The 24,280-nt window shown below is 51.5% G+C and overlaps 3 protein-coding genes across 3 annotated transcripts in view; all 3 read right to left on the bottom strand.

Annotated features, from left to right (window-relative positions):
- Positions 1-2,227: 2,227 nt before the first annotated feature.
- HCRT (hypocretin neuropeptide precursor) lies at positions 2,228-3,654 on the bottom strand. The gene is made up of 2 exons (XM_065897644.1): positions 3,549-3,654; positions 2,228-2,714 (listed from the first exon to the last, which is right to left on the bottom strand). Exons 1-2 carry the CDS (start codon positions 3,567-3,569, stop codon positions 2,340-2,342), a joined length of 396 nt encoding a protein of 131 aa, XP_065753716.1. The 5' UTR covers positions 3,570-3,654; the 3' UTR covers positions 2,228-2,339.
- A 1,755-nt stretch (positions 3,655-5,409) lies between these two features.
- On the bottom strand, positions 5,410-9,732 carry GHDC (GH3 domain containing). Its single transcript, XM_065897077.1, has 10 exons — positions 9,642-9,732; positions 9,381-9,467; positions 8,940-9,226; positions 8,518-8,639; positions 7,857-8,358; positions 7,264-7,456; positions 7,073-7,144; positions 6,863-6,996; positions 6,453-6,538; positions 5,410-6,194 (listed from the first exon to the last, which is right to left on the bottom strand). Exons 3-10 carry the CDS (start codon positions 9,211-9,213, stop codon positions 5,976-5,978), a joined length of 1,602 nt encoding a protein of 533 aa, XP_065753149.1. The 5' UTR covers positions 9,214-9,226; positions 9,381-9,467; positions 9,642-9,732; the 3' UTR covers positions 5,410-5,975.
- Positions 9,733-18,050: 8,318 nt separating this feature from the next.
- Positions 18,051-24,280, bottom strand: part of LOC136138193 (signal transducer and activator of transcription 5B) — a 35,668-nt gene continuing 29,438 nt past the window's right edge. The window contains exons 16-19 of the mRNA XM_065896808.1: positions 23,136-23,306; positions 19,185-19,236; positions 18,816-18,923; positions 18,051-18,291 (exon numbers count right to left, since the gene is read on the bottom strand). Of these exons, the coding sequence (XP_065752880.1) occupies positions 18,165-18,291; positions 18,816-18,923; positions 19,185-19,236; positions 23,136-23,306 (458 nt within the window). The 3' untranslated portion in view covers positions 18,051-18,164. The remainder of the gene's footprint in view (positions 18,292-18,815; positions 18,924-19,184; positions 19,237-23,135; positions 23,307-24,280) is intronic.

Here is a 24,280-nt window from a genome sequence, read left to right as displayed (position 1 = left end):
CACCCGGAGCCGAGGCTCCAAGAGGTGGGGCAGGGCTTGAATGACAGACACGCCCACCTTCCAGGGTGGCCACGCCCCCACGCGTGTTTCCCTGGCTGCTCCTTGTGTCTCCGCCCCTCGGGTTTCCCCGCGCGCCGCCCACCCTGGGAATCTTGTCTCGTTCACAGCGCCGCCTGCTGGAGTTGGGGTATTTCACAGCACCCCCAGCTCCCTGAGCTCCAGTGTGAGACAGCAAGTGTTAAAGAGGCTAGTTTTGCCGGTGGAGGATCGATGGGAAGGCAGGAAACTCAAATTCTAGAATGCACTACTTAACCCTCACCTGTGCCGCAGTCTGCGTAGGGCACCCTGGCGAACTCTGCCTCTAAGCTCAGCTGTGTGGATGAAAAGAGCTTTGGAGTCCACTGGGTAGAAATCCCAGCTCTGCCACTTACTAACTGTGTGACTTTGCCTCTCACTATCAGCTGTAAAATGCAGCTAATAATTTTTTTTTTTTTTTTTTGCAGTATGCAGGCCTCTCACTGTTGTGGCCTCTACCATTGCGGAGCACAGGCTCCGGACACACAGGCTCAGTGGCCATGGCTCACGGGCCCAGCCGCTCCACGGCATGTGGGATCTTCCCGGACCGGGGCACGAACCCGCATCCCCTGCATCGGCAGGCGGACTCTCAACCACTGTGCCACCAGGGAAGCCCAGCTAATAATTTTTACCTCGTATGGTTGTGAGAATTTAATAGCATAATGCATATCTTTGGCACGCAATGTGTTGGTGAGCAATTGTCTCCCTATTCTCCCTCTTCCTATCATCCTGATTTAACCCTCCTTCTCTCTGCTACCATTTAGGTGGAAGAGAGGCTGGAAACAAGTCTGGGGCTGAGAAAGATAGTTTCAAGCTGGGCAGTCAGTTTGTAAATCTCCAAAGGTGCGCTGGTGGGTTTTGTTCTTCTCCAAAACGAAATAAGTGCAGCAGCAAGAAGGACCCAGGTGAGACCAGACACAGGACTTTTTCACTGTGGAAGCAGAAAATTACTGTGGTGGCTTGGGGTGGCTGCTTGCCAGAACAAGACAGCCAAAGCCAGTGACAAAGGGAAGATGGGCTGGGGAGAGGGCAGGCCAGTGTTCCCTGAGTTTGAGCTGGGCATTATCTGGGGTGTTATATTGCTTAAAAGTGCCACATCTCTACTTTTGGGTGTTAGTTTCTTAGGGCTGCTGTAACAAAGTACCATAAGCTGGGTGGCTTAAACAACAGAAATTTTTGGCTCAGTTCTGAAGGCTAGAAGTCCAAGATCAAGATGACTGCAGGGTTGGTTCCTTTTTAAGGCCGTGGGGGAATATTTGCTCCATGCTTGTTTTCTAGCTTCCGGTGGGTTGTTGGCATTTTTTGGCTTGTAGATGCATCACTCCACCTCTGCCTTCATGTTCACATGGGTTCTTCTTGTGTGTCCAAATTCCCCCTTTATATAAGGACACATCGTATTGGATTAGAGGCCCACCCTACTCCAGTTATGACCACATTTTAACTAATTACGTCCACAAAGACTCTATTTCCAAATAAGGTTACATTCTGAAGTGCTGGGGGTTAGGACTTCAACATGTAAATGGGGTGTGTGTGTGTGTGCACACAATTCAACCTGTACCAGGTGTGTTCGGTTAATTGCAGGAAGATCTTGCCGCATCTCCACTTAAGAACTTCTCCTGACTCTCAGCTACCTACAGAATAAAGTGAAAAGCCTGACGACTTGTGAGGGTCTTCACAATCTGGGCTGCACAAGCCTAACCGCCTCCCCTTCAACGCCTCACTGCTCCCCCAGACTCTCTACCCCACGCTGCAGCTCTCTGGAAGATTTATGTTGAGCCTCAGATTCCCTGCCTTTTCGGCAGGCGCAGCTCCCTCCTTCCCAGCCGGATTCCCCTCCTCTGCTTGCTTTTTCTCTCCTCTGCGTCTCTCCGGAAAGGCCCTGCGATACAGAATGACTGGTAGAGCACCGAGGGACGTGTCTATCCCCATCCTCCCCTCCAAGCACGCACATATGCGGTTCTCTCCGCACCCCAGGGCCTTGCACAGTTCCTTGCTCTGGGAGCTCCCCGCCCGAGAGTGTTTCGGGTTCAAACACGCCCAAGCTGAGGTTTCCCCGAGCCTCCAGGTTTTCTGGCTCTTTATAGTTAGAAAGACTCTCACGCCCCCTGGAGGGCGGGACGCGACCACACCGGGACAGAGAGCAGCCACACTAACAGAGGGAGGCTCGTCTTTATTGCCCTTTTTCTGCGGGCTGACACCGGGCGGGCTGACAGAGGGGAGAGGGCAGGGCCAGGGTAGGGCCAGGACAGGACGTGAGCAAGGGCTCAGACCCCGGACCGTCCCCCGGGCGCGACAGACGAGGTGGCCTCAGCGGGACACCGGCGCCCGGGGCAGGGGCGCGGCGCTGCCTCTGCGCCTGCGCGGCGGCCCATGGTCAGGATGCCGGCCGCGTGGTTGCCACTGGCCTGCAGGAGGCGCTGCAACCGGCCCTGGAGGCCCGGGGGCCCGGGCCGCCGCTTGCCCAGCGTGAGGATGCCGGCCGCGTGATTGCCCGCGCCGTGCAGTAGCTCGTAGAGGCGGCAGGAGCACGTCTTCTGACGGCAGCAGTCGGGCAGAGGCTGCGCGGCCGCCCCGGGCGACAGCAGTGCAGGCGGCAGCAGCAGCAGCAGGAGCAGCAGCGTCACGGTGGCCCAGGAGACCTGGGGAGGCGGAGACCGGGCGCTGAGGGTCGCCCGCATCCAACCCCTACGCCCGGGCCCTGCACAGCTTGCTTCACGCCCCCTCCTGGCCTGTGCTCCTCCCTCGCTGTCGCTTAGCTTGCCTGTCTCTGCGCAGAGCTGTCTGAAGGGCTCTGTTGGAGAAGGGCTCGTGTCTGGCTCCTTTACCTACTCGTCCTTGAAGACCTAGCAGAGCATCTCCTCCAGGAAGCCCTTTGAGACCCCCTGGACAGAATGAATCCCTCTCTCCTCTGGGTACCCATTAGAGCGCTGACCACTCCACCTGAAAACAGACATGTCTGAATCTGCCCCAGACGTTTGTGGAAACTTAGCTCAGGGAAACAGAGGCCCTATTTATCCGCTCCTCCCCCCTCACAGTGGGCAAACACGTGCAAATCAAGGACTGGCAGGATCCAAGCTGTTGTCTTGTCGGCTGCTCCCTTGCAGGGGAAACAGCTCAGTCGCTTTGGGCCAGTTTCCTGCCCTCTCAGGGAGCACAACGTCCTCACCTGTAAACTGGGTATTAAATAATTCCTACTGTGCAGGGCTTCTGGGAGGATGAAATGAGATGACAGGTGCAAACAGCACCTAATACGTCGTGAAGGCTCAATAAACATGAACTCTTAGGAGAACACGGCACAATGCAATGTTAGCCAAGGCAGATACTTGGCCAAGGGTCCACCCCGTCCGCTGCCTCAGAACCCACGTGGGAAAAGGCCAAGAGCTAGACACCTTCAACCTTTCTTCCAGCTCCCTGAGCAGGCCCTCTCATTGCCCCTGGCCTAATGAGTCACCCCTCCGTCCCCGGGTCTTTACCTTTGTAGAAGGAGGATTCATGGTGTCTGGGGCTCAGAGTGGCGTAGCCGGGAAAGGTGTCGTCTGCAGTGGTCCAAATAGCCAGGAGCTTTGGGGCTGTCAACTGCAACCCGCTCCCAGGGTCCTGGGGTTTATAGTGCTCTGGGGTGGCGGGGGAGAGATGGGCGCTTGCGTCCACTCTGGGGCCAGACAATGGCAAATCTAAGATTAGCCTCCTGCAGGAGGGCCGTCTCCAGGCTGGGCCCAAGGAATGGCCGCCAAGGCACTCAGTGACTGGAGGTGGATCGTTGTGCTCCTGGTCACCTCCCCGCCCCCGTCCGTCTGCCTGCTCCCTGGAGATGGGGCGGTCTCCGGGCACTAATGAGGCCAACTTGCACCTAGGAATCTGGGAGCACAAAAGAGGCCTTGCCTGGGATGCTGGTGTGGGACAGTGTGTCAGGGGAGCTGCTAATTAGGGGCAGGAAAGGAGGCAGTCGTGAGACTCACTCTCCACAGGATGTGTGTGGGGGGAGAGGGCAGCCAGGCAACAGGCCTCTGCCCCCGTCCTCCTGTCACTGCTCCTGGGGCCTTCAGGCTCCAGGGCCTTCTTCCTCCACGGAGAAGCTTTCTTAGCTGGCTCTCCCTCCCCTCTGTCTCTCTTCTTCCCTCTGTCCCTTTCACCAACCTCCAAGATGGAGAAACTTGAAAGCCAACCCTGGGCAGTGGGAGGAAAGCAGCAAAACCTGGTGAGATCCTTCAACATCCCCAGCTTCCTTCCTACCTGGCTGGGCTGCCTGGACAGGAGGGATGGAGTCCCATCCCACCATCAGCAGGGAGAGAGCCACCATGGGGTGAAGGACACGTGCCATCTCTAGGCTGATGTCTTCTCCGGGGCATTGTCTACTGAGCACCAGTTCTGTGCCAGGCCCTGCTCTGGGCACTGGAGTGACAGTGTGCATAGGATACAGCCCAGTTTTCAAGGAGCTCCAAAGTCCAGGTGGGGAGGCGACCCGGCAAAAGGCTAGCTCAGTGGAGAAAGGCCTCAGAAAAAGCCTTGCATGAAAAGTGGGTTTCATCAAGTAAGGTCAGGGGAGAAGGCATTCTGAAGAAGGGACAAAGACCTAGACACGACAGCGCTTATTTCTCGCGGGAAGTAAGGTGTGGTCCACAGATCACTTCTCTTACAAGAGAGAGGTGACTGGACAGGTAAGTGAGGCCAGGGTGGGTCAAAGGGTCTTACTCCTGCACTGCGGGAGGATCTTAGCAGGAAGGAGTGGTGGGCTGGTGTGGGGGCCGGGTGGGAGGGGGCAGGGGCCTGGATGTGGGGCGTGGAATCTAGAAGTGGTAATTCAGAGGCAGAACCTGAGGCTTGGCAACTGATTGGGATCAGGTGCCGAGGTACTTAGGAGGAGCTGCGGGGCTTTGGGCAAACCTCATGACCCCACGAAGCCTCAGTTTCCCCACTGGTTAAGATGGACGGTTAAGCCAGATGGTCTCTGGAGCTGCTTCCTGCTCTGATTCTTTATGATTTACAGTACAGGGCCTGCCCATGGAAGTGATTGGCGGGTGTTGGGCCAGGAAGGGGACTCGTGCTAAGCCAGGGCAAGGGGAGTTGGGGAGCAGCCCCTCCGCATTTAGGTGAAGCTTGGAATGGGGAGAGGTAGGATGAGGGGCTCTGTGTCTTCTGGGTTGACTTAGGCTGTGGCAGGGGTCCCCGAGGGCTCTGCGGGCCCACACACTCAGGGCCTGCCCCAGCCCAGAGGGGGAGTGTGGGGAAAGCCCTGGTGTCCAGAGCTGAAGCTGGGAGGGGAGCCCAGGCTGCAGCAGCACCAGAGCGAATGGGACCACTGGTTTCCCCAAAAGCGGACCCCAAGCCAAGATTCTGGGTGCAAGAGGTTTATTGGGGCGGTGATCCAAGAAAGCACATAAGGGAGTAGGGACGGGAGGGAAAGAAGGAAAACCAAGAACTTTGTTAATGAGAGGGTTACCGCTGTGGGCAACTGGTGGTGACCCTCCGAGGGAGACAATCCAGAATACGCTTCAGAGCTGTCCCACTGAGGGACGATGAAGCTGAGGTCTGTGATCACCAGCTCCTGTTCCTTTGCTGACTGAGGGTCACTCCTGAGAGCATTAACTCCCAACACTTCCAGCCTGCCTGGTGCACGGGCTGAGACACACAGGCACTGTCAGCGTGGACTGGAACCCCAGGGTCTTCCAGGGTGGGCCGGGGGCCTCCAGATGGGGCACTGCTGTTGTCTGCTCTATCCCTGAAGTCAACTCCTCAGAACTGACAGACTAGGTCGGGCCTCCCTAAGGCCCAGCAGCTCTGATGGGCAACCGTCAGCTGACACTCGAAGACCCTGGCCAAGGGCTCCCCGTCCAGAGGGGCCCCAGAGGAAAGAGCGAGGCAGCCCGTGAGGGTGAACAGGGCAGTGGGCAGGCCTCAGCTCAGGACACCACCCTCCTCTGCAGGTACTGGGCCAGGTACCTGTGCTTGAGAACCCGGGGCATCTCAGGAGGGAAGGGGGCTGAGGGGCAGGCAGCGAGGGCTGCCCGCAGTTCTCTGAAGGCCCCCCACCCCACCAGGTGGACTCGGGCAGGGCCCACGCTGCCCCGGAACCGCAGGGACTTGTAGCGAGCGGAGGCTTCCTGAAGGCAGTGGTCAAGCTGGAAACAGAACGGCCTGCGTGAGGCTGGTGTGGGGCGTGCGGTGAGGCACGCACGGCCGTGTCCAGGGAACGCGTGGGTAGCAGTTTCGTGCGTATACGTGTGTGTCCGTGGGACTCATCCCTCCCTTCCCAGAGCCCCAGGGAGGTTCTCCTGCCCACACCCCTCCTCCTCATCTCTCCCCTGTGCCCACAGCACCTGGGGGCGTGCAGAGTGAAAGGGACATGCAGTCATACCCTGTCCCTGTCTCTCGTGTACCTTGTCTCGATTTTCCTCCGACAAGTTCCTTAGCCCCTTCAGTGCCACAAACACCTCATAGTGGGGAGCAGAACCCTCGGAGGAATCTGTAGACAAACCCCCGCATCGTGGACACGTGCTTTTGTGAACAGGGCAGCATCGAAAGCCGAAGCCTACTGCCCCCACCTGTTCTTCCCCACTCCCGGGTTCACAGCGGGGAGAAAAGGAGTTTCTTGGCAGGGAGTGGGGTGAATGGAGAGAACATGGATAGAGGCAGCAGGAGGGATGGGAGTTAGATATGGGGAAGGACTTTTGTTAGGAGCAGCAAAGCAGGCTCTTTTCTCTTTCCTAGAGATCTCCCAGCAGGATGGGTATGGGTTGGGGGACAGTCAAGCCAAGGACGGGAGGCAGGAGCCAGTGGAGAAGCTTACCCAGAATGCTGCTCTCCACACAGCCATGGTCCAACAGCCTGGCCCCTGGCCACTGCCCCACCGCCTGGCCCAAGGCCTCAGAGAACACGTCCTCACCAGTGTCTTCGCCTCGAACACTCAGGGTCTGGCCCAGCCTGGGGAGGAGGAAGCAGGAGGAAGAGGAACCCAGGGCAAAAGGATGATCTCTCAGCCACCCAGGGGGTCACTTACCTGCAGATGAACCTGACGACCGGACACTGATTGTAGGCACCAACCACCTGGACCACGTCACCCAGGCGGCACCTGATAGAGTAGAAGTGGGGCTGAGGTCAGGCCCAAAGGCCCATTAGCCCATGCCCCTGGCTTTCAGCAGGGTTCCAGAGGGCCTGAGGTGGCCTGGGGGTGGACAGCCAGGTGGTCACCTGGTGAGGCTGGTGTGGTCAGTCAGCACCAGTTCGTACTCCTTGCCCTTCTGGGCTTCGGCCAGTAGGACGGTGGGGGCAGCCTCTTCCCGCGTTCCTTCCTTGAGTGGGAGCAGCTCAATAAAGGGGCCTCCAGGGGGCAGAAGGTACAGGCCATGGGGCTGCTCTGGCCACAGACTCAGGCCCACCGCCCCTGTGGGGAGCAAGCAGCTTCTGCATCTGGTGGTAACGTTGCTTTCTGCTGGGCAAGAGCCCCTCACCCTGGATCCCAGTCCCCAATCCTCTGAGCATCGATCCCACCGCTGCCCTCCCACTCCACCCTTCCTGGCTCCCCCAGGCTCAGCCCTCTGCCTCTAAGGTCTTAACTGGGAAGGGGCGGTGGCTCTGGAGGTGATGGACCTGTGGTTAAATGCTGGTGCGGTGTAAATATGTGTGTCTCTTAACCTCTATGAGCCTCAGTTTTTTCATCTGTAAAATGGAGCTGCTGGTTGGGCAGGATTAGATGAGATGATTATATAGGGCTTGCTGCTTGGCAGCTAGCTGTGTGACCTCTGCCCCCTGCCCTCACCTCACTACCCTTGAGTCTTGCTGACCTCCAGAGGCAGCATAAGCAGGTGAGAAGAAGGCTAGCCCTTGGCACCACAAGGCCCCCAGGGCAGCCACAGCCTCCGCCTGGCCTCCTGCATCCAGAGTCACCACCACCTGAAGCTTTGGCCAGAGCCGAAGGGCCAGTCCTCGGGGTCCCTGCTCCAGGGCCTCCCGCAGCTCAGCTGCCCGTCTGGGGAGAGATGCTCCTGGGTTCCCAGCAGCTAAGGCCTCAGCCAGCTCTTCGCCATCGGCCTCCAGGCCCAAGAAGACGTCTAGGAGCTCGACCGCCGTCCCAGCTTCCAGAGCCCGCAGGCCCGGGGACCTCAGTGCCTCCAGCAGCAGGGCCCTAGGGTCCTTGGCTCCAGCAGGGCCCAACTGGCCCAGGGCATGCCAAGGCCAAGGGAGGGGGTAGGGCCAAGGGGAGGAAGGGGTCACACGGGCCGTGCCTTCTGGGGCCAGCACTTCCGGGCAGGTCTTCTTTAGGGCTGCCAGACCCAGCAAGGTGGCCTGGAGGGAGACAAGAGGCAGTGTCGTTGGCCCTGGGCCTGAGCCAGACCCTGAGGCCCCAGGTATTTTGTTTGTTTGTTTGTTTCCCATTCTGATGGGAGGGTTTGGCTGCAGTTAGGGGGTCTCTGGCAGGGTTGGGCTCCAGCCTTCCCAGTTTACCTGCAGAGAGACCTCCCCACGGTACTGGTTTGAGGCAGGAGGCAAGAGCTGCACTCCACTTTCTTCCTCCTGGAGCTGGCTGGCCTTGGTCAGAGGGAGATGATTCCGGAAGACGTCTATATCTGTAGCCCCAAAGACATCGTAAAATCCTCATGAAGCCACAGAGTTTCCCAAGAGTTTCAGGTAAGGCTGGTGAGGCCCCTGAGGAAGGAACCCAGAACAGGCCTGGGGGAAGAGGGGCTGTCAGGGCCCAGGATGGGACAATTCATCTTGAACTATCTCGGGCCTGGGCAGGGTCTCTGGGTCAGGTCCCTCTGTGTTGTCAGTAGAAGGGGGAAGGGAGGTCTTCAGGTTCTGGAATCTGACTGTCCTATGGGGTTTCTTTCTCTTTGGGCCACCTCCCCAGACCCTGGGAAACACACCTGTGCTCCCCCTGAGGGGACAGCGGGGACTCTGGGCTCCCTGCAGACACCGCCTCAGGGCCCGCTGCTGGCTCTGGCCCGCGTGCAGCGTGCTCCGCACTAGGCTCTTCCGCTGCCAGGCGGCTGCCCAGCACAGGGCCCCCCATGCCACACGGTGCTGGAGAGGGACCAGCCAGGACAGCCTGGCATCCTGGGACGGCCGCCGCCGCCAGAGCACGGCCAGCGGCAGCAGCAGGAGGCACAGCGCGAGGCACGGCAGCAGCGGCAGCAGCATCTCCAAGCAGCTCCTGGCAGGAGGAAGGCCCCCAGGTACTGGCCCTAGGGGGAGGGGGGAAAAGCCATTTCCTCCCCCCCACTCTCCCACGCACAGGAACACCAAGTGAAACCTGTCAGGCAGGTGATGCGGGGGAGAGAACATCAGGGCTTTGGGGTCACACTGACCTGAGTTTGGATCCTGGCTCTGCCCCTCGTTAGCTGTCTGGCCCTGTAACTCAGCCAGCTGCTCTGAGCTCCGTTCCCTTCCCCGATCTGTAAAATGGGAATAATAATACCCCTCAGAAAGTGCAGGAAAGGCATGGCACGGTGCCTGGCACACAGCAGGTACTTAACGGATGGCACATCTGGCCCACTACCGAGAGGCTCTGCTTTGTCCAGGATCCACCCTGTCCCAGCATCCTGTGCGCCCCCGAAGCCCACATGCACCTGTCACAGCCCACTTGTGCCTCTGCCTGGCACCCAGGGCCCCCTCAGCACCCCCCTACAGCCTCAGTACACAACCGGCGAGAAGGATGGAGCCACAGCTTTAAAGGGCTGGGCCTGAACCAGGAAATCCGGCCACCGGGCCTGAGGGAGGAGCTGGGAAGGGGGGGGCTCTTAAAGGGGCAGGTTGCCTAAGGGCCGCTGTGCTGGGAGCTGGCCCAAGCTGGCAGGTGGAGGGAAGTTAGGGCCAGAGTATCGTGGTCCTCAGACTCGTATCAGCTTGAGCCGGGAGTGGGGTGCACCCCACCCTGGAGCAGGTGCAAACTTGAGAACTGTTAAAAAGCAAAAATGTTTTCCAATCCAGAATTGGTCTCCACAAAGGTAGTAGAGGAAGGAAATACTTTTGTTATTGAATAAACGTCAAAGCAGAGTGTGGAACACCGCAGGCAATCTGCTGGGACTGCAGATAGAAAAGAGTCTCACCCCCTTTTAAAGCCAGAGCCAGGCAGACACAACCCATTAACACCTGTTCTCAAGATAACTACCTGGTAATTGAGGTCACCACCTGTGTTAGCGTATCGGCTTTATCGCAAGGAAACACAAACTTCTCCCATCCTTATGCCAGGAGGTAGTTTTGCAACTGGGAATGAGGTGCCCGATGGAGCTCGGCTCCCCCATCCTACTGAAAAGCTTGAGAAGCTGTGCTCAGAATGAGGGTCTTCTGCTGTCCGTGGTTAAGCCCTCTCTCCACCTGTGCCCTTGACCCAGGCTCTCAGACACTGAAACCTTTCCCTACACCCTCACCTGCCTCTCCGTCTTGCAGTCTCTCTTCTTCTCACAGCTGAGCTCTTAAAGTATACAATTCAGTGGCCTCTAGTATCTTCATAGGTATGTGCCGCACCAACAGTCAATTTTATAACATTTTCGTCACCACAGAAGCAATCCCAGGCCCTTTAGCTATCACCTCCCAATCCCTTCCCACCTCCCTGCCCCCAGCCCTAAGCAACCACAAATCTACTCTCTCTATATATACATTTCCCTATTCTGGACATTTCATTGTAAATGGAATCATATAATATGTGGTCTTTTTTTTTTTTTTTTTTTTTTTTTTTGCGGTACGCGGGCCTCTCACTGTTGTGGCCTCTCCCGTTGCGGAGCACAGGCTCCGTGCGCTCAGGCTCAGCGGCCATAGGCTCACGGGCCCAGCCGCTCCGCGGCATGTGGGATTTTCCCGGACCAGGGCACGAACCCGTGTCCCCTGCATCGGCAGGCGGACTCTCAACCACTGTGCCACCAGGGAAGCCCAAGATGTGGTCTTTTGAGTCTGGCTTCTTTCACTCAGCATGTTTTCAAGGTTCTTCCATGTGGTACTGTGTACCAGTAGTTCATTCCTTATTATTGCCAAATAATGTTTCATCGTATGGATGTATCACATTTGTTTATCCATTCATCGGTTGATGGACGCTTGGGTCATTTCCACTCTTTGGCAATTATGTAAAATGCTGTTACGAATGTTTGTACAAGTTTTTCTGTGGACATATATTTTCTTGCATAAAAACGTAATGCAAGGGATTCACTGCGTTCCATTGAGTGGAATGTCAGGGTCGTGTAATAACGGTTTAACTGTTTAAGGAACTGCTAAATTGGTATCCAAAGTGGTGTCACCATTTTACATTCCCACCACCAGTATATGAGGGTCCTAGTTTCTCTACATCCTTGCCAACACTTGTTATTATCTGACCTTTTGATTATAGTCATCTTAGTGGGGTGTGAAGTGATCTGAGTCAGTTTTTGCATTTTCCTGATGACCAATGATGTCGAGCATCTTTTCATGTGTTTATTGGCCATCTGTATACTTTTTCGGAGAAACGTCTTTTCAGCTTCTTTACCCATTTTTTAATTGGACTACTTGTCTTTTTATTATTAAGTTGTAAGAGTTCTTTATATATTTTACATACAAGTCCCCTATCAGATATATATGATTCGCAAATATTTTCTCCCACCTTTTGTGTTATCTTTTCATTTTCTTGATAGCGTCCTTTGAAGCACAAAATTTTTAGTTCTGATGAAGTCCAACCACCTATTTTTTCTCTTGCTGTTTGTGCTTTTGGTGTTGTATCTAAGAATTCATTGTCAAATCCAAGGTCATGAAGATTTACCCTTATGTTTTCTTCCAATAATTTTATAATCTTAGCTCTTACATTTAGGTCTCTGATCCATTTTTTTGGATCCATTTTTTATTGTGGTAAAGCATACATGAGTTACCATTTTAACCATATTTAAGTGTCCCCTTCAGTGCCATTAGGTACATTTACATTGTTGTGCAACCATCACCATCATGTCTCTCCAAAATTTTTCATCTTTCCAAACTGAAACTCTGTACTCATTAAACAATAACTCCCCATTCCTTGGCAACCACCATCCTATTTTCTGTCTTTATGAATTTGACTACTCTAGGTGCCTAATATAAGGGGAATCTTACAATATTTGTCCTTTTGTGTCTGTCTTATTTCACCTAGCATAATGTCTTCCTGGTTAAGATTCATCCGCGTTGTAGCATGTGTCAGAATTTCCTTCCTTTTTAAGGAAGGAAATATACATTGTATGTATATACCACATTTATCCATTCATTCATTGATGGACTTTTCTGTTTTTACCTTTTGGCTATTATGAATAATGCTGCTATGAACACGGGTGTACAAATATCTGTTTGAATCCCTGCTTTTAATTCTTTTCTTTCTTTCTTTCTTTCTTTTTTGCGGTACGCTGGCCTCTCACTGTTGTGTCCTCTCCCATTGCGGAGCACAGGCTCTGGATGCGCAGGCTCAGCGGCCATGGCTCACGGGCCCAGCCGCTCCGCGGCATGTGGGATCTTCCCGGACCGGGGCACGAACCCATGTCCCCTGCATCGGCAGGCAGACTCTCAACCACTGCGCCACCAGGGAAGCCCCCTGCTTTTAATTCTTTTGGGTATATTCCCGGACGGGGAAGTGCTAGATCATATGGTAATTCATATGTCTAATTTTTTGAGGAACCACCATACTGTTTTCACAGCAGCTGCACGATTTTACACGCCTACCTTCAATGTACAAGGGTTCCAATTTTTCCACATCCCCTACCACAGCTGCTGTTTTCTGTTTTGTTTTGTTTTTTAAATCTTTGACATGGCTCAGTAAGGCTGCCTTTAAAAAATATATTTGTTTATTTATTTTCTTAATTTTTTTGGCTGTGTCGGGTCTTAGTTGCAGTAAGCGGGATCTTTCGTTGCAGCATGTGGGCTTCTCTCTAGTTGTGGCATGTGGGTTTTCTCTCTCTACTTGTGACCCACGGGCTCCAGGGCGCGTGGGCTCTGTAGTTTGCGGCACGCGGGCTCTCTGAGATGCAGGCTTAGTTGCCCCGCAGCACGTGGGACCTTAGTTTCCCGACAAGGAATCAAACCCGCACCCCTGCACTGGAAGGTGGATTCTTTACCACTGTACCACCAGGGAAGTCCCTGTTTCTGTTTTTTTATAGTAGCCAACCTGATGGGTAAGAAGTGGTATCTCATTGTGGTTTTGATTTGCATTTCCCTTACAATTGAGCATCTCTTCCTGTGCTTTTTGTCCACCTGTATATCTTCTTTGGAAAAATGTCTATTCATGTCATGCTCCCATTTAAAATGTGTTGTTGTTGTTGAGGAGTTCTTTATATATTCTGGCTATTAACCCTCATCAGACATACGATTTGCGAATATTTTCTCCCGTTCTGTGGGTTGCCTTTTCACTCTGTTAATAGTGTCTTTTGAAGCAAAAAAGTTTTTCTATTTTTTATTTTTTTGGATGCACCATGGCGCGGCTTGCAGGACCTTAGTTCCCCAGCCAGGGATTGAACCTGGGCCACTGCAATGAAAGCACCGAGTCCTAACCACTGGACCACCAGGGAATTCCCAAAAGTTTATTTTGATGAAGTCCAATTTATCTTCTGCTCCCTGTGCTTCTGGTGTCTTGGCCAAGAAATCATTGCCAAATCCCACAACATGAACCTCTGTTTTTTTTTTTTTTTAATTAATTATTTATTTATTTATGGCTATGTTGGGTCTTCGTTTCTGTGTGAGAGCTTTCTCTAGTTGCGGCAAGTGGGGGCCACTCTTCATCACGATGCGCGGGCCTCTTACTGTCGTGGCCTCTCTTGTTGCAGAGCACAGGCTCCAGATGCGCAGGTTCAGTAATTGTGGCTCACGGGCCTAGTTGCTCCGCGGCATGTGGGATCTTCCCAGACCAGGGCTTGAACCCGTGTCCCCTGCATTGGCAGGCAGATTCTCAACCACTGCGCCACCAGGGAAGCCCCTGAACCTCTGTTTTCTTCTTAGAGTTTTATATAGCTTTAGCTCTTACGTTTAGATGTTTGATCCATTTTTAATTTTTATATATGATGTAAGGTAAGGTTCCAAATTCATTCTTTCACTTGTGGCTATCCAGTAGTCCCAGCACTATTTGTTGAGAAGACTATTCTTTCCCCATTGAATGGTCTTGGCACCCTTGTGAAAAATTTGTTGACCATAGACACATTGGTTTCTTTCTAGACTCTGAATTCTATTCCACTTATCTATAGGTCTATCCTTATGCCAGTACCACACTTCGTTGATTACTGTTTCTTTGTAGTAAGTTTTGAAATCGGTAAGTGTGACTACTTCATTTTTTTCATTTTGTTATGTAGGACTGTATTGTCTAATTTCCATATATTTGTGAATTTTCCAGGGCTTCTGATAAAGCTGCTCAACACCATTAGTCATCAGAGAAATGCAAATTAAAACTGACTCAAGTCATGTCACACTCCACTAGGATGGCTATAATCAAAAGGTCAGAAAATAACAAGTGTTGGCAAGAATGTAGAGAAATCAGAACCCTCATGTAAAATGGTGCAGCCACCTTGGAAACCAGTTTAGCATTTCCTTGTTTCTTGTCCAAGTAAACCAGTTTCCTTGTTTAGTGAGTGGCAGGATTATGTTAGTGAGTCTATCTGCTCCCCACTGCCCACCCCCACACACAGTGTGAAGCCTCTGATATTGCCACTTAGGGGGGAGTTATGCCCACAGTCACCCTAGCAGGACAGTGATTTGCACAGATCTCTCCTTGTCTCTTTCCCCGACCACACCCAGCTGTTAAACTACACTAGTTGCTGGCTGATTGCTATATTTTTCAACAACGCCCTGGGGAATAAATGGCTCCACAAATTGATCCAATCAAATTCAGGCTTCTGGGCTTCCCTGGTGGCGCAGTGGTTGAGAGTCCGCCTGCCGATGCAGGCAGGGGACACGGGTTCGTGCCCCGGTCCGGGAAGATCCCATGTGCCGCAGAGCGGCTGGGCCCGTGAGCCATGGCCGCTGAGCCTGTGCGTCCGGAGCCTGTGCTCCGCAACAGGAGAGGCCACAACAGTGAGAGGCCCGCGAACCGCAAAAAAAAAAAAAAAAAAAGTCAGCTCAGCTGTTCGGTGCCCTTCCTGTCTGTTCTTTTGTATTTGATAATGGCCTTGGGATAGGTTTAAGGCAGCAGGAGCCAATATCCTATCATAATTGGTTGTGTTAGCTGTCTTTCCCATGTTTTTGGTTGCGTTGGGTCTTAGTTGCGGCACACGGGATCTTCGTTGAGGCATGTGGGATCTTCTGTTGCAGCGCGTGGGCTCTTCATTGTGGCGTGTGGGTTTTCTCTCTCTAGTTGTGGCGCGGGCTCCAGGGTGTGTGGATTCCCAGACTGCAATCCTCTTGAGGGCAGGAATGATTTCTCATCCCATACACAAGCCTGGCTCAGGGCAGGCACTCTAAATGTGCTGAATTTTAAGGATGAACTTTCTAACAGGAATAGGAGATAAAAGACTATCATTCTAATTTTCAAAACCTCATGTGTACAGGAAGGTAAGAAATGCCCCCATCTGCCATCAAAGCTGGTGACACACACACTCTGAGGCAGCCAGTGCCCAACTAGTTCCTCTTTTCAGAGTCACACTGATGATTTCAAATTTTTCCCTATGAAAGCCACTCTATCTCACCACCTGATGGAAAAAAATAAAAAGAGGACTCAATGTTGTCCATTTAGAGGAAGTATTTATTGTAACATAAAATACACAAGTCGTAAACAATACTTTTTTGGTGCCTATATACTAACCTGCATCAACACTAAAATCTGTATCTGAAATAATTTCACAAAGTTTTATAAAGAAAAATTATAAAAAGTATGTTTCCATTTTAAGTTATATTCACTTTTAGTCTCCCTCCCACCCCCTACGAAGCCCTGCACATACCACACATTGAAACATTTTGATGACGTGCATATGTGTGTCTGGGAGCGAGTGAGAGGCTGAGGTGGCCAGGACTTGCCTGTCACCTCTCCTTGCGGTTTGCAGAACAGGGAGAAGAGAGAAGATACATGCAGATAGCGAGCGCAACTCTCAGTCAAAAATCTCTCCCATCTACAGGCATAGCCTCGGGAGAACGGAGGACAGCTCAGCCACCGGACGTGCGCGGGAACCCCAGGCTCGGGGCAGCCACTTTCTTGGGAACCTGTCCCCCCAACCCCAGTGCTAACTATGCAGTGAGAGCTCTGCCCTCGGCACGCCTGTGGCTAGGCCCACTCCTCATCTGAAAGTGTGTCAATCCCTGCCCCCAGGGCTGCTGGGACAACCAGGGCCGGCACTCAGGGTGCCCCGGTGTCGGGCATGAGAGGTCTCTTTGAGTCCAGGAGCAGCCAGGCTTCCTTTCTACCTTTCTCCAACACTCCCAACCTCAGGGGGGATTTTCATCAAATCTTGAGGGGACGTCAGGGGCTTCGCGGCATCCTGCGTCAGTGCTGGTATCCATGGAGGAGTCCGCCTGCTCCTCAGAGGCAGAGACGGTCTACTGCCCAGCACAGAAAAGTAAATCAGTGTATGAAACCAAGCTAGGGCAAAGAGCAGCTTGTAAAAAGTCCTCTTTCAATAAATAATTTACTACAGAGGAATATTTTCCTTTAACATCAAAACACTGATAAATTCAGAAGTTATTTTTGTAAAAAAAATATGTTTATTTACTCACATGTATAAAAATAATGTTTTTAGGGCCATTCTCTCCTGGGTGTGGTCAGGCCCTTCTTTTGGAGGGGGGTGCTGGGGGTGACCTTACAGGCCTAACCCCAAAGTTATACCTGCTTCCCCCTCTTCCCACCTGCCTGCCATGGCCCATTCCTTCCTTCTGGTATAAAGCTATGGAACAAACTTTGGATAAAGTTATGCCGAGGATTTTTGGTTTTGCCTTGTTTTTGCAAAACAAACTTCTCAGCAAACTCGCTGACTGCATTTCCCCAAATTACCAATGCCGACACCCAGCACCCTGCACCAGGGTGGCAACGCGCTGGTCCTGGGTTCAGCCCACATTCCTGCCACCCGCTCCCCAAGACATTGTGTGCAGACAGTGAAGGGAAATGAGGTGACCTGCGTCCCAGTGGCACAGGACCTGACGCAGCAAGAAAGAATTCTGATGTCAAATTAGGGTGGGAAGGGAAAAACAAGTCCCAATTTGGAAACAAAAACACCATTCAACCTTTGCAAAATGCCGTTATCAATAAGCCTTTGAAAAGCCTCGCTTGTGCCTCTACCAGCACAGAGGAAGGACGGGCAGACTGGACAGCCACTCCCGGGTAACAAGGCAACGTTCTCAGCGCCTGCGAGCCGGGGCTGGGCAGTCCACTCTGGCCACGACACAAAGGACATCAACACTGTAAGCTCTAGTCATGTGACTCTCTTTTCTTTCCTCTACTTCATCAAACGTGCCTGCACACGCGTACACACATAGGAACTAAGCGGCAACTCCGTGGGGGCTGGGAGTCAGCGGGAGAGGCAGAGAACATTTAGATGGGTTACGGGTTATTTAAAAAGCCACTACCCGTCGGAAAACCCACATCTTCCCTTGCCCCAGCGACTGCTCTATGCCCCCCCTTCTCCCATCCCTACCGAGGAAAATGGGGATTGGGGGACAGGGAAGGAGGGAGGACTGGTTTTCTTTGTGAAAAGGCAGCTTCTACGTTTCAGAAGAAAAGTGGAAACGATCATGTTCATAGATCAATGGCTTGGCAGACACAGTGACAAAGATTCACCAGACACGAGGTGCTTTCACCTCCCTCTGTCCTTCTGTCACTTCAACAGCCGCATGTCCAAGTTCGGCCACCCTCAAAACACATGGCCAAGTTCCAGGGTTCATGGAACTACCTACCTTTCGGCACAAGGTTAAAACAACCGCAGCCTCTGTTTGTGGCCCCAGTGCTGCAGCTAAGCTCCGGACAGCAAGGGGGAGAAACAGCCCAACGTGCAATCTCACACACACACACCCCCACACCCACACCCACACACTCACATTCCCTTCACTGGTGCCACCATGCACAGAAACACTAAAGTCACAACTAGTAGTAACACTTCACATTATGAGTATTGTTTCCAAAGCGAAGCGATTCATGGAATTAAAACATCCACAAAAGTAACTCCTCCGGCGAGGATGAAGAAGCTGGAGGTGGCCACGGGGGGTCACGACTGTGCGTGGGGGATCCACTGACTGTCCATAGGTCGGCCTAAGAGCTCCTCCACGCGCCGTGCCACGTCCATCGTGTCGTCCAGATCAAAGTCCCCATCGTTGTCAATGACGGGGTCAGGGCTTCGGAGGGAAAGGGGAGAGGTTACGGGAAGGGAAAGGTTGCCAGAGGCCAATGAGGAGCAGCAGAGTCCACCCCGCACCCCCCCAGGTGAGCGGCTCAAGACCGACCGCCTGCACCCTTGGCCCAGGCCTCGCAGGAAAGCAGCACTCTGACCTGAACCCTGGGGCAGAGTCCTTTGCTAGCTGGTTGGACAGAGTGACTCGGACTAAAATATCCAGCCTACCTGCCCCTAACACTGGCTGCCCGCACACACCTAAACCCCACCTGGTCCTTATAAAGAGCCAGAAAAATCTCCACTTTAAGAGAGGGGAGCAGGTGCCATTTGCCCAACCCCACTCTAAACTACCAACATCTACTGGTTGAATCTCTCCCTCCCACCTGGGCACGTGCCAGAGCCCGGCCCGGCCTGGGTGATCTCAGACCTAGAGGAGCTCTGGGTTCCTTGCCCACCAGCCCTCTGGTGCCCAGCCTGAGGCCAAGTGCCCAGTTCCTCCCCTCTGAGCCCCAGGAGAACACAACCTACTTCTGTGGGTACATGTTATAGTGAGCCTGGGGGCACACGGCTGGGGAGGGGGCCTGGTCCATGTAGGTGGCGCTGCTCCCGGCAGAGTCCGCAGAGGCGCTCACAAACCTGCGAGAGGAAGCAGAGCACAGCCTCAGCGGGGAGGGGCTCGGGGGCCACCTTCGTGTCTTTTTCAGGTGCGGAAGGACAGAGTGCCCCCTAGGGCTGGGGCCCTGGCTGCAGGAGCGGGGCCCCGGGTACCGATGCCCTGGTGACCAAGCCCAGCTCCCTCCCCAGGAGGGGCGGCGGTGAGGGGTGAGGAGAGCCAGGTGCGGGGGTGAGAGGAGAAGAGAGGCAGCAGGAGACCAGAGCTGGACCCGGGACACTTACTCAGGGACCACTTGCTTGATCTGTGGCTTCACGTATCCGTCCACTGCTTTAGCTGCCGAGGGGGAAGAATGATGAAAACCAAAGTTCTCAAATGAAGTGAAAATGCAGTCTCCCTTAAGAATTCCATCTTTTCTTAGGATGAGACACAACTGCCTCATTTTATCTTAGGATCCAGTATAAGCACATCTTTTAATCCGTTAGGAAGACCCAGTAGAGTTGAGAAGCCTCAATACTGACACCGCAAGGTAAGACAGCTTCCAAGTTGGCTTGGATGCGTTAATTAATTCTTCAAACCACAGGAAAGATATGCTTCAATACAAATCTAAATCAGACATTAACTGCATTCTAACTGTAAAAAGAAAACATATCTTAAAAAGTTTAAAGTGGCAGATGCAGAAAGACGGGGGACAAAACGAGGACCAACAGGAGGAGGTTGCAACAGGACAAATTCTCATTCAAATAAGGAAGAACGCTGTCATCACAGGAACTCCCCGAAAGAGTCTCGGGAAGAACTGATTTCTTCATCACTGGAGGTTTTCACGTGGAAGGTGTACCAACGCTCGCTAGGGGTCACGCGGAAAAATCTAAGCATTAGAGGGGCATTAATTTGACTTGAGGATCCTGGGAGTTACTCTAGTTCTGAGCTTCTACCGTTTTAGGAAAGGGAATGTCACTCTGTCAGGTGTCTGCGTGCTCTTTCCGTGGGGTTTCTGCACTCGGGGGTAATACGATGGTCATGCCTCCCAGTGGGTGCTGTCTGTGCTGTGTGGCAGGCTAGGGATAACCTAGCAGATAAGCTAGAGTTACCTTTTCAAAAGGCTGATTATGGAAATCCAGCTAAGTAGGTAGTAGGAATGTGATGGTCTGAAGTCGGTGAATGAAGTCTCGTTTCCTGGGTGTGTAAATATGGAAATAAGTATAAGCGTAACTATATCAGACAATGAAGATTCCGCTGAGGTCAGAAGGATGACTCAGCCCAAGAGAATGAACTGCTCCGTGGGTCACACCGTGCTTGTTATCCTGACCTGCTTCTACTGGGGCTTCGAATGTCAGGAGCTGCCTTTTCATGGTATCTCATATGCTTTTTGTGCTTTATGGTCTACAGAGAATTTTACGGAATGGCAGAACAGATAAAAAAACAAAGAAATGCTGTGAAAATAGGATTGAAAAATCTAGATTAGTTGTGCTAACAAAAAGGAGCAGTGGTGGCTTTAATCCAAAATACCACATAAGTCTAAAAATATTTTGGCTTATTTCCCCACCTAGAAATATAACCAGGTGGGAAGGCATGATACAAAAAGCAGAATCTATAAAGGAAAAAGGTCAGTAGATTGGGCTATACAGAAAATACAAGTCTTTGCACTCCAGCAAAATAAAACCTGAATGTTAAAAGAACAATGACACACTGAGAAAAATCTCTGCTACAATAATAAAAGCTTTGTTTACTATATAAAAAAACACTTGCATATTCTTAAGAAAAAAAGGAACTCCAAAAGAAAAATGAGCAAGGAATAGGAACGTACTTCACAGAAAAAATACAAATAGCCAACAACGTGGTGGTTAAGAAGTACAGGCTAGACTGAGCTCAAACCCTGGCTTGGCCTCTTCCTAACTGTGATATCTCTGGTAATTTACTTCACTCCTCTGTGCCTCAGCTCCTCAAATGTAACACGGGGATGGTGACAGTGCCTACTTCACACACCTGTTTTGAGGATGAAATGAGAAACTATTTGAAGTGTGCTCAGAAAAGTGTCTGGTATGCAAGTAAGCATTCGACAAATGTTAGCTGCTATTATCATTCTAGTTATTATTATCTTCATATGAAAAGATGTTTCGACCTTACCTAGAATCAAAGAAATGAAAATAAGAACTAAGATTATCATTTTTATGCCTATCAGACTGGCAAACATGAAACTGCTGAAGAGACACTATCACTGGCAGAAGGAGGATGGAGAAGCAGGTACTCAAACAAGACGTCTGTGGGAGTGAAAACGGATTCCACTTTCTGGGGGGCAACTCTGGACAGATGTGTCCAAATGCTTGAAAAGTATATACCCCTTGACACAAATTCTACCTTAGGGATTTTTCCTAAGGAAACAGCAGAACAAGAATTGCATGTACCAGGTTATCTCAATATTAACCAAAAAAAAAAACTGTGAATAACTTAAATTTTAAGTATCTTAAATAACCGACATAGGATCACCATACAATGGAATTCTATGCAATTGTTAAAATGATGCTGTAAGTTTATATTTGCTAACCTGTAACTCTGCCTGTGATATATTTTTAAGTGAAAGAATAATCAGGTTACAAATGACGACGTATGGTTATAACCCAAACCCGACATGATCTGGTCCCTCCCACTGCTCTGCCCTCATGTCCCACCATTTCTCCCCTGCTCGTTCAGCTCCAGCCTCCCGGGTCCTCATGAGTGTTTTTTTTTTTTAAATAAATGTATGTATTTATTTATTTTTGGCTGTGCTGGGTCTTCACTGCTGCACACGGGCTTCTCTACTTGCGGCGAGCGGGGGCTACTCTTCGTTGGGTGCACGTGCTTCTTTTTTCTTAATTAATTAATTATTTATTTTTGTCTGAGTTGCATCTTCGTTGCTGCGCACGGGCATTCTCTAGTTGCGGCGAGAGGGGACTACTCTTTTGTTGCGGAACGCAGGCTTCTCATCGCGGTGGCTTTTCTTGTTGCAGAGCACGGGCTCTAGGCGCACGGGCTTCAGTAGTTGTGGCACACGGGCTCAATAATTGTGGCTTGCGGGCTCTAAAGGGCAAGCTCAGTAGTTGTGGCATATGGGATTAGTTGCTCTGTGGCATGTGGGATCTTCCTGGACCAGGGCTCAAACCTGTGTTCCCTGCACCAGCAGGCGGATTCTTAACCACTGCACCACCAGGGAAGTCCTGTGCTTGCCTCTTATTGCGGTGGCTTCTCTTGTTGTGGAGCACAGGCTCTAGGCGCACGGGCTTCAATAGTTGTGGCACACGGGCTCGGTAGTTGCGGCTCGCAGGCTCTAGAGGGCAAGTTCAGTAGTTGTGGCGTACGGGCTTAGTAGCTCCGTGGCATGTGGGATCTTCCCGGACCAGGGCTTAAACCTGGGTCCCCTGCATTGGCAGGTGGATTCTTAACCACTGTGCCACCAGGGAAGCCCCCTCGTGAGGTTTTCTAAGCATGCCAACCTCACTCCCACCTCAGAGTTTCTGCTCTTGTTCTCTCGGCCTAGAATGTTCTCTCTAGATCTATGTGTGGCTTCCTCACTTCATTCAGGCCTACTCTGATGTCACCTCCTCAGAGGAGCTTTCCCTGACCACTCGAGTGAAGTGCTGTACCGCACACACACACCCCCGTCACTTCTCTATCCCTTCACCTTATTTGTTTTCACAGTGTCCATCACTAGACACATTTATTTGTTTACGTGTTTATTGTCTTCCTTCTGCTATTAGATTGCAACCCCACACAGGAAGTGCTTAATAAGCCTCTGGTGACAGAACACATATCTACGTCGACTGGAAGAACATTCACTAAATTGTTTACGTTGATGAGATAAGAAATGTTGTGTGATACCTATTTTCTTGTCTATACTTTTCTGGAAATTTTACAATAAATACATAATACTTTTATTCTCAGAAAACAATAAAACCATCTCTGTTTTGAAAAACAAAATTTTACCTTCCTAATTTTGTTTGATCTAAGCTTGTATTAAAAGCAATTTATTCCCTTGAATTTGATATTTGGGGTTGGCGGCTGATGTGTTTTTCGTATAACTGAAGAAAATAGCCCAGGATTTACATCTGCCCTGGATAGAGCTCAAACAGCAATAACTGAGTGTTAACTGCGTAGATTTTCATGCCAGACAGACAGACTGACCACACACAGACACACACGTACACCTAAAACAAAACCAAAATCACAATGAAACCAAATCAGAATGCGAACATTGTTACCAGTGGCAGGCTCGCAGGGAACTGGGGTGTAATATTTGGAGTACACTTCATCTTTTGGCCGGTCAGGAAACACGTAGATAAGGTAACTCAGGTCTCCCAAGCGGTCAGCCAGGGACCGGATGGAGAAGTCTCTGGTGGTAAAAGGCATCAGATTCCAAAACATTCTTTCCTCTAGATCAAAAAACAGAATAATCATAGTCTAAATATGATTTCTGAACAGGAAATCTTAAAACCCAAATATACTACAAATAAAGCTCTCCATTAAAATTGTCCCAATAAAAATCTCCATTTAAAAATTACCATAGGGCTTCCCTGTTGGCGCAGTGGGGAGTCCGCCTGCTGATGCAGGGGACACGGGTTCATGCCCCGGTCCGGGAAGATCCCACATGCCGCAGAGCGGCTGTGCCCGTGAGCCACAGCCGCTGAGCCTGCGCGTCCGGAGCCCGTGCTCCGCAACGGGAGAGGCCACAACAGTGAGAGGCCCGCATACCGCCAAAAAAAAAAAAAAAAAAAATTACCATAGGTTGTAGATCAAGTAGTTTTTTAAAAATTTATATATTATTTATTGAGTTAGTTTTGGCTGCACTGAGTCTTTGCTGCTGCATGCTGGCTTTCTCTAGTTGCGGCAAGCAGGGTCTATTCTTCATTGTGGTGCACGGGCTTCTCGTTGCGGTGGCTTCTCTTATTGCAGAGCATGGGCTCTAGGCGCGCGGGCTTCAGTAGTTGTGGCTCGCGGGCTCTAGAGCACAGGCTCAGTAGTTGTGGCGCACGGGCTTAGTTGTTCTGCGGCATGTGGGATCTTCCCGGACCAGGGCTCGAACCCGTGTCCCCTGCATCGGCAGGTGGATTCTTAACCACTGCGCCACCAGGGAAGCCCGATTAAGCAGTTTTTTAAAGTCATGGGTAGATAAGCAGGTAACACATATACCACTTTCCTAGAGATCTAATGATCTCAGGTAGTTTCCAGTTCAAACAGTATTCTGTCCCTCCCTAGAAGAAACTTCTTGCTGACTCCAGTCCCTGATTCCCTGTACAAAAGTACGTAAAAGAGACAGGAAGTGTGTCCATAGCCAGAGGGTGCATGGGAGTTATTAAAAGCTATTAAAATCTTTAAGTCACAAAAAACTAGCAAGCTACTCTTGTCT

The sequence above is a fragment of the Phocoena phocoena genome, chromosome 19 (assembly GCF_963924675.1).
Source record: "Phocoena phocoena chromosome 19, mPhoPho1.1, whole genome shotgun sequence".
Taxonomy (NCBI): domain Eukaryota; kingdom Metazoa; phylum Chordata; class Mammalia; order Artiodactyla; family Phocoenidae; genus Phocoena; species Phocoena phocoena.
The sequence above is the reverse complement of the archived record's forward strand: the minus strand, read 5'-3'. Positions and strand labels throughout refer to the sequence as shown.

Excerpts from the sequence above, each read along its gene's own strand:
- HCRT (XM_065897644.1), bottom strand. The coding sequence starts at position 3,569 with ATGAATCCTCCTTCTACAAAG. Across the intron at positions 2,715-3,548 it reads TGAATCCTCCTTCTACAAAG|GTCTCCTGGGCCACCGTGAC; the intron begins GTAAAGACCCGG and ends CCGCCTCCCCAG.
- GHDC (XM_065897077.1), bottom strand. The coding sequence starts at position 9,213 with ATGCTGCTGCCGCTGCTGCCGTGCCTCGCGCTGTGCCTCCTGCTGCTG. Across the intron at positions 8,640-8,939 it reads TCCCCTCAGGGGGAGCACAG|ATATAGACGTCTTCCGGAAT; the intron begins GTGTGTTTCCCA and ends TTGGGGCTACAG. Across the intron at positions 6,539-6,862 it reads TGTGGAGAGCAGCATTCTGG|ATTCCTCCGAGGGTTCTGCT; the intron begins GTAAGCTTCTCC and ends GTTTGTCTACAG.